The sequence below is a fragment of the Aplysia californica genome, unplaced genomic scaffold, assembly GCF_000002075.1.
Source record: "Aplysia californica isolate F4 #8 unplaced genomic scaffold, AplCal3.0 scaffold01608, whole genome shotgun sequence".
Taxonomy (NCBI): Eukaryota; Metazoa; Mollusca; class Gastropoda; order Aplysiida; family Aplysiidae; genus Aplysia; species Aplysia californica.
The window spans coordinates 45,794-58,810 of NW_004798878.1; the positions used below are offsets into that span (position 1 = coordinate 45,794).

The 13,017-nt window shown below is 41.0% G+C and overlaps 1 protein-coding gene across 1 annotated transcript in view; it reads right to left on the bottom strand.

The window, feature by feature from the left end:
• LOC101848332 overlaps window positions 1-12,617 on the bottom strand; it is a gene marked incomplete at its 5' end in the record, with an annotated part of 37,750 nt that extends 25,133 nt beyond the window's left edge. The window contains 10 exon segments of the mRNA XM_013090870.2: window positions 550-714; window positions 1,130-1,275; window positions 2,054-2,284; window positions 3,259-3,384; window positions 7,152-7,300; window positions 8,260-8,348; window positions 9,231-9,342; window positions 9,750-9,895; window positions 11,044-11,472; window positions 12,423-12,617. Coding sequence (XP_012946324.1) covers window positions 550-714; window positions 1,130-1,275; window positions 2,054-2,284; window positions 3,259-3,384; window positions 7,152-7,300; window positions 8,260-8,348; window positions 9,231-9,342; window positions 9,750-9,895; window positions 11,044-11,472; window positions 12,423-12,617 — 1,788 coding nt within the window.
• Between the last annotated feature and the right edge of the window lie 400 nt (window positions 12,618-13,017).

Below are 13,017 nucleotides of genomic sequence, written 5' to 3' on the forward strand. Positions count from 1 at the left end.
AAAAGATCAGCTGCAGAGAAGATTTCAAGTAAAGAGAAGCACATCATCACAATGACCGCCATTTAGCACAGGGAAAAAAGCTCGAAAGACAAAAATCAATGGAAGAAAAGAGTGGTAAGAAGTAGAACTTATCACTAGCTTCCTCAAACTACCCACAAAAGAGGAGGATGTTTTGTAGCAGTAAGTTCAGTAGCAGCTGGGACATATAAAATGGTAAATCTTTTTCAACGCCATCGACGTAACTTAAATTATTCAGGAAGTGGGGGTTGGGGTTGGAAAGAGAGGGGTTGTTTCAATTGTGCCTGCTAGAGCTAATCCATTAACTATTAGCTTCCAGCTCTATATGTTGTGCTAGAAATAAACGGTCTGATGAGAGTCACGGAGAGGAAGCAAAGTGCTACAAGGGTGTACTTCACATCAGATCACGACATGATGCAAAACTTCAGAACTTTTGTTAAAAACTTTTTTGCTGCTGCCCTAAATTCAGGACAAGTCGTGTACAACCGCCAACCCTAAGCTGTTAAGCAGTGCAAGACCCTCTTTCCTCACCTAGAGCGCCGAGAGCTGGTGGAGTAGTTGTTGTCCTCAGTGTAGCCGGCCTCCCCGTACTGTCTCCCACGGCTACGGTAGTTGCTGCTGCTACTGCGCCCGTTATGCGGGAACCCAGACTGGCTGCGTGAACTGTAGCCATAGGTTGTTGTTGTCGTTGGGCTCCTGGGTACAGGGAAACGTTATTTTTTAAGTTTTGTTTCTTTTCAATAAAGGGGAAAAAAAGGGCTATTTGTCCAAGTAAAGATTGACAATAGAATTCTTTTAACGCAGGTACAAAATAAAGATACACAGAAAAAAAAATGGAAGTAGGATCTACAAGTGACACCCTATCACCCATGATGGTAGAATAGATGGCATATACGCAGCAACAAGAAAACAGGTTAATATTTGTATAAACTATCAGAAAAGGAGCTAAAATGTAAATATATATATAATACGCATTGTAATATTAAAACAAAAAACATATACAATCGTCACATTGTACAGAAAGACAATTTGCCAGATAGTCTACCTGAGACTATACTCTTCAAAGGAGCTACACCAAAATTAATCAAGCAGGAATTTAAAAAGCAAGTACCCGTCATCTTGGTAACTGTCAAAGCTTCTCTGTGGTCTGAATTTGTGTCCTCTGCTCTCATCCGGCCGCTCTCCAGGCCGCAGTTGACCACTCTCTTCCATGCGGTCAAGGAACTCCAGCTGACATTCTCTACTGGCAAAATCAATCTAAAAAGCAAAGGAATAAACCAACACTTAGTGATTGATTGAGAGAAATAAGAATGAAAATCTGACTTGCATAAGGCTATGGACAACTAGTGTGAAAATTGAACTGTAGTTGTAAATGAATTACACAGCCATTCACACCATTTGGGTCAGTCAGGCAGCAGACTGCTTCAACCTGTCAGGGTAAACCCGAGCTGAGAGGAAATATGGGAATGTTTGATTTTTTTTTAAAAACCTACCCATATGGAAATCCAATTCACATTGTCTGTGTGTGAGTCAATAGCCTAACCATTACACTTATGGACCAGAAACACTATAACCCTGATCAGCATTCTGCTATAGAATACCTGAGTAAGTTCAACCTTAGTACTGACATTCAAGTGGTGAAAAAATCTTTCTGTGAGCAAACACATTTCAGCAGTTATATCTTGGACCTCAGTGCTTTCTTGTCCTATCTCCATTTTTTTTTAACAATGAAAATGTGACTTCTACTTACACTGACTCTTTGTTATGAACTGTTTTCACTGTTATTAAAAATGGAGATAGGACAAGAAAGCACTGAGGTCGCGATGTGTCAACAACAAACAATCACAGTCACCTAGCACAACCACAAGCTTGCTTGTTTGTTGTTTGAGAAAAAAAATGGACATTAAGTGCTGGGTAAAAGTAAGATAGAAAGAAGAAACAGAGCGGAAGAAATAACATAGGATCTACCAGTGGAGCCTTTTAACCACCCACACAGTCATACATGGCACAGAAACTGGAATCAACAAACAATCACCTGGAGCTTCTTCTTCATCAAATGTGGCCGGATCTTATAGTTGCTGACACAGTGCTGGGCGTCCTCATAGGATGTGAAGTAGACGAGGCCCTTGCTGTGGTCTCGGTCCACATAGCAGTGCGTGACCTCCCCGAAGCGTGACATGGGGTTCTTGAGGCAGCGTGTGGTCGTGTCCACCGGCAGATTGTCTACCCACACACAGCACGTGGGCATGCTCTTGCCAAAGCCAAGCTGCCACGAGGAACATGAATGAGGACAGTAAATGTTTAGCACATTCAAAGAACTATTGCTTGTACTTGTAAAGGTTTTACATCCCCATCAACACAATTTAGGTCATAAAGGCAGGCTACTTTACCTCTGCCTGTCAAGGACAAAGTGAGCTAAACGGGACACAACACAACACCACAGCAGATAGACAAGATGTTTATCAAAATAGCTGTCGCAACAGAAATCAAAAGTACGTCTCCTGTTTCATTGTTTTGGTAAGCATTTTACGGTACTTGCAACACAATTTGGTCACATACATGTCAAAGATTAGAGATGTTTCAAAACAGTAAACAGTAACAAACACAAAAATAAACAAAGAGAGATTGTGGAAAATAAATTATCACATAGAGTTAAAGCTAGTATTAAATTAATTCTAAATTGTTTAATAGTAGACATGATAGTTTCATCAGGAGACAGATAATCCATTTAAAAGAGAGAGAAAAAAACATACTCACCCAAGATTCATATCCATGTCTTCTATACACAACGGCAAAGAGCCTAACCAAATCCAGGGTTGCCCACCCACCAGCCCATGTTTTAGTAATCAACAAATAAAACATAAACTAGCATGGCCATCACCCAGTATACAAAGGACATGAATTTTCTAGCAGTGCCTTACTTCTGTCTTTGACGTGGCTAATGCTGTCCTACAAAGTGGCACTGATGGATAACAAGAGCTCTGTACAGTACACAGAAATTGCGACCTTAAGATATAAATAATATATTGTCATGGTCTGGATTATTTTTCTTCCTAATGTGCTGTTAGAGTGAGGGGGTGGGTTGGGGTAGCCGAACCACGCATAATTTTTAAAAACTGGAATCAGGGAAGTAACAATTGTATCTGCATTTTTTTTTTAATGTTTGTAATGATTCAACCAAATGTGTGATAAGGCTCGCTCAGCCTAGCATTACACAAAGAACAATAGTGTGTCACTCACCTTGATCTTGTTGATACCAATGTGCTTTCCTTCCATAGCCTTGAGGGCAGAAACAACGCTCACAATATCCACATACTGCACGAAGGCAAACGCTGTGGTTGCCCCTTGTCTCTTGATGTCCACATCCTGAGATAAATGGTAGAGAACAATGGTGGGGATTAACACTTACAGTTCCATAATTTCTGCTCAGTACCGTTGCCAGCGCCAACTCAACCAGGCACACTAAACAACTAACGTAACATCTCCACGGAAGTAAATACCAAGGGAAATCACTCTATGTGATAACTGAATCGTTGATGTAACGCTGCGAATGTTTTCAGCGCATTTCTTGAGCTGTGATGGAGTTTTTTGGGGGTTTCTTACATTTTTTGTTCTACCATGGCTTCAGCGTTCTCAGATCGCTATGCCTCTGATTCAGGCGAAGAGCTAAGTGATTGTAGTGACGACAGTTGGTCTTATCTTGACAATTTGTCTAATGTAGAGCCTGACAGTGACATAGACAGATTTATAAATGATCCAGTTCCAGCTCGTCGTTTTTGTTTTTTTCGTGCGTTAGATCAAGTACTGGTGAGCCAGGACCCTCAATAGGTAATGTTGGTAGGTCCAGGCCTACAGGTGATAGAAATTCAGGTGGGCGTGTCCACCCTCTCCAAACAGATTGGGAGTTTTTTCATGTCTCTTTGTTGCAAAAAAGGCTTTTCTGTATATATATACATTTATTTCTGAATATATCTTGAAAATTTCATGTAATTCTGTCAATGACTTTTGTTTCCATGAATTCTTTTGTAACGAACCCTAATTATTTTGTTGGCTTCTAAATTGGTGCGGTACTCAAGAGTTTTTCACTATATGATCCTGTGGTACTGTAAGTGTTAATTAGTTTCACAAACTAAGCCCTGACAAAGTGAGGTTTTTGTTGGTTTGGGATGGTTTGACTGAGGTCTTACAGCACTTGCAACTTTGTAGGTCTGACAAACTCAGAAGAGCATTAGCTGTTTTTATCTAACAATGACCAAAAAAATATAATTTTTTAACTCCAAATTTTAATTTTTAAGGAGTTTCAATAAAATATGTGATCCATTTCTTTCCTTTTGTGTTGAATTAAAATGCCAGCACACTCCACTCACACAGGTTTCAGGAGCTAATGAAAATACAACTACCTCTTAACACCACCCTCCCCAACAGGCAAATCTATTTCTGGCAAGGCAAATAACTTTGGCGGACGGGAAATAGACTACTGTACTTTCAGATATAAGTTAAGCAGACCTAGTCAGTGAGCTGCAAACAGCTTCAGCTGTAATATATTCACAGAGCCCACACAGCCCTCTATTTCCTTAGAGCAAGGTGGAAACTGAATCAGTGACCACTGACCAACAAGGAAGCCAACTTACACACTTCAGTCAGGGGGAAGGGGGGGATAACCATCACTGGAGACCTGTTGGTCACACATTTCACAGCTGCCACAAATTGACTTTACTTTGGGCGATGCTGGTCACGATCTACAACAGAACTGTTGCCGTTGGCAACAGACACAGGGGACAAAAAAGGGACAGACAAGGCCAGCTTGACCAGGGGATGGATATTGGCTACACTTTTATTTTTGCTACTTTTTCCAAAGACAGTGATGATTTCATGTTTACAAAATACAATTAATGATTCAGACGTATTACCACGACACTATAGTCTTTTTAATTTATAAATGCTGATAATGCTCCTCTGGACATGCGAGAGAAAAAAAAAATCACAGGTGGCTTGGTACAACATTGCTTGTAGTTAACTTATGAATTTCTGCTTTCTTTCTCAATATGTACCCTTGCTATTATCAGATCATAGCCATAATAAATCAGGGTAACATCACAGGAGTTAATATTGAACTTTTTCTCTTGGTCTAGACATTTAACGCTTGGCTGACCACAACTATATATCAAGCAGAAAAATCTTCCAACAGTAAAAAAAAACCTCATGGTGAACAAAGTTTTCTTATCACGGGTGTTATGGTCACTATCATGATTATTTGTTCTGTTCTGACCTTGCCCAATTTTCCATAATTTCTAGCTCAATTGAATAAAGAGAGGAGCCAATGTGAAAATAGTGATTGCAGATGTTAAACGCCATCATTGACATTATTTGGATCATTTTGGAGGCAGGCGTGCAACACACGGCGCACCGGCAGTGCAATTTTAGTTGCAGCGAGGGGTGGGTGTGTGTGAGTTCCCTTCCAAGGCCCTTATAACATCGGGGTCACAAGGGTCAGCTCCCTATCGCCACTCTGTCTGGGCTGACTTGATTTTCGGTACTTTTCAACGTACAATTTTAGGTGTATCCTTGTATTTATGGTAATTATCATTTGATGCACCCAAAGCATGGATTTCTGCTCTTGAGACTCAAAAAAGAACGGACTTGTAACTATTCTGGTAATTTTGTTAGACGTACTGAAGTCGACAATGCTAAATAGTAAAAATAAATTTAACAAATGCGATTGAAAAAAAATCAATATAAAAAATACGGCACGACAAACACTGTCGAATGTTTCGAACATGAACAACATAACATTGGTGCAGATACTCAGAAAAGATGGTATCTGCGCATATAATCCACTTTATCAATCTGGCACACAATTCGCTATGAAGTAATTCCTCCACAAATTTATGTGTCTAATATAATTGTGAATATTCGCATATTTTCATGAAAGTTTATAAAAATTACCCTGTAGTCTCTCTATGTAGTAATACAAATCGATTTTAATGCCAGAATACATCTACGATGTAATACACGAACAGTATCTGTTAGTGTTACACTCCAGAAATCCCTTACTTTTCTTAAAACGCTACGTCTAGTTTTTGTAAGTGGACTGAATAGCAGGGATGACTTCTCGTAACTGAGACTTCAGAATAATTTCCAGCTTTCCAGAGACACTGAATCAACACCAGACATTTCCAGCTTTTATTTCCGTTTCTAGGCTGACAATGTTCTAATTTCTTTATATTCATAAGTGTCAGCGCATATTTCCGACACAAAAACTATGAATGAAAGTGTTAGCTAGCTGTCATTATTCCGTACAAGATGTTTATCTCTACCCTCGCAATAACACAGTTTTGTGTTATTAAAAAATCGCATAATATATCTTTCTTAGTTGTATGCAAGCTGCCGCAGACACATCATGATTCATGAACAAACGCAGAGTAACTTTCTCTTGTTTAATGGTAAAACAAGAGCCAATGCTGAGTGTCTTTAGATAAAAAACGCAGATGTGCATCTTTCTTTCTTGTAACTTGACTATTACTACTTGCGCAGATTAAAAATTTCTCATGGTCAAAGACAAGATATTCGTAGTCAGTTGAACACAGATTTTGGAGAGATCTGTTGTGCCGTTTTAAGTTTAAGCAATCATTTACTCATAAGTTTGAAGCTAAAATAGGACAAATTGGGTACTCTACAAACACTTGTCTAGAACAAAAACTAAGGCACAGAAATGAATCATTCTAATGCAGAATAAATCTCAAGACAATGAGCTTTTAGTACACCAATGCAATGGTTTGCTGTGTGGGATGGGGAAGAAGTTATAGCGTTTCAAACGTAGCCAAAAATGCGAACTTCTTAACCAACACCGGCAAAGTCGCCTCAGGGCTCATTAACCGCGTGACCCCCGAGCCAGGGAGCTCCGGCGGGCTGCTGAGTCACACGTACTAAAAGTAACAGAATCGGGCGAAAAGTGATGCCATGAACAAGACAGCACCAAACCGCCACACAACAGAAGCCGGTGGTACTAAAGCGACAAGTTGTGCAACTGAAATAGTTCAAAATTTCCACTGAATGAAGGATCTCAAACTAGCTCAATGAGCAGCCATCACACTCCAGTTAGCATCAGCCCAGACCCATCCCCCATGACTTACAATGATCTTGCCAAACTGCTTGAATTTATCAATGAGATCCTGCTTGGTGGTCTCCTTCTCCAAGTTTCCCACAAACAGCGTGCGCGTTGACTTCACGTGGTACTCGTCCATACTGTCGTTATCGTTCAGCCGGTCAGGATCGTCCACTTCTGGCAATGGGGAAAACAAAAGGGGAAACCAATGTTATGTTACAGAATTGGGATGCTGGGGTCAAAATTGTAAAAAAAAATCAAAGACTACAGAATTGTCAACCCTGGGAAATGGTTGTCTGTCTGTTTGGTTTTAGGAAGAGTTCCACGGCACTTGCAGCACAATTAGGGCATATAAGTGCCGAAGATAAAAGGAGAAACAAGAGAGACCTTTAGTAACAAACACACGCTAAAAAAAAAGGGAAGAAGAGAAATAGGGATGATAGATGTTTCATAGGAGAGATGGAGCAAACCACACCAGACCACCCGCCAACCATCAGGGTTTTGTCAGTCTTGAGTATTGGTCTATTAGCTCTCTATTAGCTCTACTAACACAATTTGGTCACCCAAAAACATCTCCAACTTTAGATATAGTTCTTGAAGATTAAGCACAGGGAAACATTAAACAACACTTGAGTAAAAAGAAGTAAAGAAGTACATTTGACAAAATAACAGTCAATTAGTGTACAAAATAACAGTCAATTAGTGTATGATGGGGGGATCACAGAAGAGGGATAGCACAGAAGTAAGGCCTACACCTGGCACTCTCCAATCATCTGGAAAAAATTGAGAAGCAAGCCTACAGTTTAAAAAAAACCAGCCTGGTTGTAAAACGGAAGTACATTTTAAAAAACAATAGTGAAGTAATGAGAGACACTTCTTGTGATATTCTAACCATTACACTAGACAGACCTGGGTTGAAATAAATATAAGTACAATTACAATTGCGAGGAATGTCTTATTGCCCTCTAGCTGAGAAAACCTCAATAAACACTGCCCTTCACATTTCATATGACATTTTGTGCTCCATAACTTATTTCTCCAAACAATTATCAACTAAAACAACAATAAAAAATAATATGACCTGGACTTTCATAATCATATACAAGTTACAGGTGTGCCATATACATGCTACTTACCCACACCCTCGTGGGAGTTGACTTTAATCTTTGCACCAAAGAATGTCTTCCCTTGTGACGCTTCCAACGCTTTACTGGCATCCTCAGGTCTGCACACAAAGAAAACACCAAATGCATAAAAGCTCTGAATGAAGGCCACAAGATTTATCTAGTCTGTTGTGAAAAGATTTTTGTTTGGTTTGTGTACTGCAAAACACATTAAATACAACAACGGTCATTGAGTGCATGGAAAAAGTGAGACGGACAGACAGATCGAAACAACACAGCAAAGAAAAGAAAACCATAGTGCGTGAAAGCACAAGAAAAAGAAAGGCAAGATAGTAAGACATAAGGGGGACTTGGAAACAAAAAAAGCTGCACTGTTTATCCATTAGCACAGCAGACTAGAGGTGGACTAAACCACCATCGTAACTATCAATTCCCTTTCCCATTTAGAAGAACAAAAACTGAACGATTCATAATTCGACACAAACCAATGACAGTTCTAAAAATAAATTCGAGCAGAGAAACAACATAAAACACCTTCATCAGTCAAGAAGCAACATCTATAATCTTGCCAATAAAGGGTACTAGGATGCTTTTCCTTGCGCACCCACCCACACACACACACGCACGCACGCGCGCGCGCACACACACACACACACACACACACACACACACACACACACACAAACAACTAAACATGGTGACACAAAACAGAACCTGTTTATAGCCTTTTTTTTTAAAAAATATACACAGTGAAATATCCAGATATTTCCAGACCAAAACTGAAAGCACATTCACATCCTTCTTTGTTATCAATCCATATATATATTTCGCAGGTTTTTTTGGTTGTTTTTTGGGGGTGGGTGGGCCCTCCTTTCTTTTTTTAAATATATATACAGTGCAATATTCAAATAATTCCAGAGATCCAGATTTATATGGAAAATCGGTACTTTTACTATATAAATTTACAAATAGTGGTCACTCACTTTCTGAAGCTGACCACAGCATATCTGTTCTCTCCATCGCCAAAGACCTGTACAGTTGTCACTTTCCCATGCTTCTTGTACTCGTGGTAGAGACCGTCTCGCAAGCTGGAGTCTGTGGAGAACAGAAGTTGAGAGGCACATGGATCCTAGTTGTCAGTGACCCGGCATTTAAGTAGGTAGGTGGTCATCCTTAAGCTAGACACGATAACCATAAACTACAAAAAACTGGGAACAACACAGTTGAAACTATGACTGGCATATATATGGAAGATCGTCTGTCTATTGTGATGTTATGTCATATGTAACCTTTAAGAATCACGACATCTATTTACTTTGGTATTTATGTAAGAGTACTGAAACCAAATTTCGGTAGGAGGATCAACAAAGGTGGGAGTTTTATTCTACCTTCCCATATTTCAATTTCAAAACATCCCTCCAATTTTTCTTAACAAACATTGCACAATAATTTATCACAAGCAAAGCGCTGGTGCTCCCTGCCCAAGTATCTCTTCATCTCACCTGTAGACCTAACTGGCAATCCTGTGACACAAATCCCCAGTGGTCTCCTGTCCCCGTCATCCCCATCCCTTCTGTCCTTTGCCTCACTGGTCACCAGTCGTGAGGCTCCAACCATGGACTGTGGTCGAGCGTTGCAGCTACCATGGCTGTGAATAATGGGGGGGGGGGGGAATGAAGGAAAAAATTATTTAAAAAACAAAACAAAATCAACCACGAGTCAGTCACACAGAGCCTTGTCCATGCACAAAAGGTGGGAAAAACAACGCTAAAACACAACAGTCCAAGCTGTCTCAGCAGGTCACCTATTCCCTGGGGTTTAAAAGCACCATTCTTAGACAGGGGGACGTCTTACACATTGTCATTATAATGTTAACACAATGCAAGGAGAGAAATGAGAAGTGGCCATTTGTTCAGGGAATTGTCTTATACAGGTGGCTTTTAGAGCAGGTTCAACTGTACATTAAAACAAATACAGAAACATGAAGAAAGCATACATGTTTTATGCCAGCATCAACAGATGCCAGAAGGAGGATACCGCATCCCAGCACAAAGACGAGACATAATCCATAAAATAAGACCCCGATTTCCCATTCAGAAATAATAATCAGACCGACCCCCAGAACCTAATCCTTACACCAAAGACGCTGATCAAAAAATGCTTTCTATAAAAGTACAGACACTGTTTTCGTCTTAATGCACTTGCAACACGGTAACTTCACACCTTCCGGCTTCAGCCCTTACAAAGCCTGACAAAGCTCACACCACAGCTGATTAGACTTGATTTGATTGAGCACTACGGAAAATAGGTCAACCACAGCAAATAGAGATAAAAAAAGAGAAAAGCTGTCAACCCCACAGCAGACCCTTTACAAAAACTGTGAACAACACCGCACAGTTCTGACAAGTCAAATTTAACCGGAATGTTCTGACTTGAAGGAGGAGTCAACGACCCCTTTGACACTCTGAACATATGTGAGAAGGTGGGGACAAGAAATAATGTCACATGCTCAAAACTCCGCTGCCAAAGCAACACTTACTGTTATTATCTCAAGACTGCGTGTGAGTGTACGGCGCGTGTATATGTGCGTGTGTGTGTGTCCCCCCTTACATATGAACCTGTGACTGCGCACACTGACAAGACACTGTTCACAGCTCAAGATGTGACATGCACATTCCTTCTGTGCAAACTGGTAACAGGTAAACACCTTTAAGACAACACAACACTCGTCTGACCAGATTTTTTAAATCTCACAACTGATCATTCATTCTTTATGCAACCTCTTACTCAACTCACCTTCTGTGAGGAGACGTGGACCTGCTAGTACCGGTGGAGTCGCTATGGCTACTACTCGATCGAGACCCCCGTGATCTGGAGCGACTAGGGCTAGCCGAGCGTGACTGTGAGTTGGACAGCTTCTTGATCACCGCCCCTCCCCCGCTGTGCCTGCTGCTGGGCGAGGCTACCGAGTGGGGCCGTGACCTTGAGGCCTCGCGGCTATCCTTGGCCCCTTCCTTGGTGTCGCTGACGATGATGGGGTTCAGGCAGCCCAGGCCCGAACCCGGCCCACCACCACCAGAGGAGGAGGAGGCTGAGGGGGTGGCCGGGTGGCCCGATGAAGCGGCCGCAGCAGCAGCAGCAGCAGCCTGGGCCTCAGACTGGGAGCGAGTCGCCTCCAGGCAGCGCATCGACGTGGTGGTGCCATGACGACCAAACGACCCAGTTCTGGTAAAATACAACAACCAGTGTGTTAGGTCAAGCATTTTCAGTCATTTCACAGACTTAAGGAGACCCAATTCTGTGATAACATAACGATAACAATTAAATTGTTTAGTTTGGGTACTTCATAGTTATTAAGACGAAATTCTGTCACAAGGTCCCAAAAATTAGCTTTACATCATGCATTTCCTCAGTAACTTCAAAGAAACAGCCTTTACATAGAAAGCTTAATACAGCCCATCGATGAAGTAATGAAGTGATGAAGCCATGACCATGGACCATCAAACAACCCAGTTGTGTACAGAAGCAATAAATGAGCAAAAAGTATAGCATTTCCACAATAGCTCATGGGTAAACAGTTGTACCAAGAGACTACCAGAATAAAATCTAGTAATTCTCAGACCCACTGGCGCCCTTGTAATGAGATCAGCTAAATCACCATTTATTGCTTTTTTAAAATTTAAGATATATCTATGGTCAACTATCCATTTCATTATGCTCTGTCCAAGACACGTTCGAATTTTTACTGGACATATGTTCCAAACATTAGAAAAAAGCCCACAGTCAGTTTGGTGCATGATGAAACCATGTTTTTCCCATCTGTAAGATTTGCTCTTCTGAGATTATCTGGCCTTATCAGTGGGGGCTAATGCATCTTGTATAGAAATTATGCAATATATGATAAACACAAAGAATCTGAAGTAATTGAAAATGTCTTAATATATTTACTGTTCTATTTATCATCCAGCCCTTAACCATATTTCTTCCCTCCATATTATGTCTGTCTGTCTCTCTCTCTCTCTCTCATACATACAGATACACACACACACATAACCAACATGCATGCACACACAAAAAACCTACAGTAACACATTTCAACAAACTACGCTCCCCCCCACTCCCACCCCTCTCCCGTGTCCTCTCCCTTCACCTCCCTCGTCCTCTCCCTCTCTTACTTCTCAAACTTCTGTCCAAACTTCTTCTTGCTGAGCCTCTCTCTTGGTCGACTCCGCTGCAGCTCTAGTGGCGTGCTGGGGAGTTTGTCAAGAGCGGACGAGGCCGTGGCAGGGGCGACTACTCCTCCCCCGGCTGACGACGAGCTCTGGATTGTGTCCCCTTTGTCCTGAGAATTTGTGCTGTCTTCGGAAACCCTGAGAAAAGAAAAGACCAAAAAAAACCCGTCAACATTTCAGCCTGGCAGGGTGACGTGGTGGCGTTGGTGACCCGACGTTAGCACTCAGAAAGAAAGCTAGATCGAGCACTTGGAAAAGTAGCCTAATCTGTTTCTGTACAATAATCTACTTGAAAATAAGTACGTGTTACGTGTGTGTGTGTACAAGTACTGTCTTACACAAACAACAGGCAACCGTTAAAAAAATAGCCAGCTGATAACACAATAATCACCTTTGTGTCCAGAATCTAAGAGATGTGCTTTTAATATACCAAGGTTTATAATGTATAAAATCACACCATTAGGGTTTACAGCATTGGAGGGAGAGAGGAGTGGAGAGCCAAAGAGAATTTTCACAACAACAAAAAAATAAAATTATA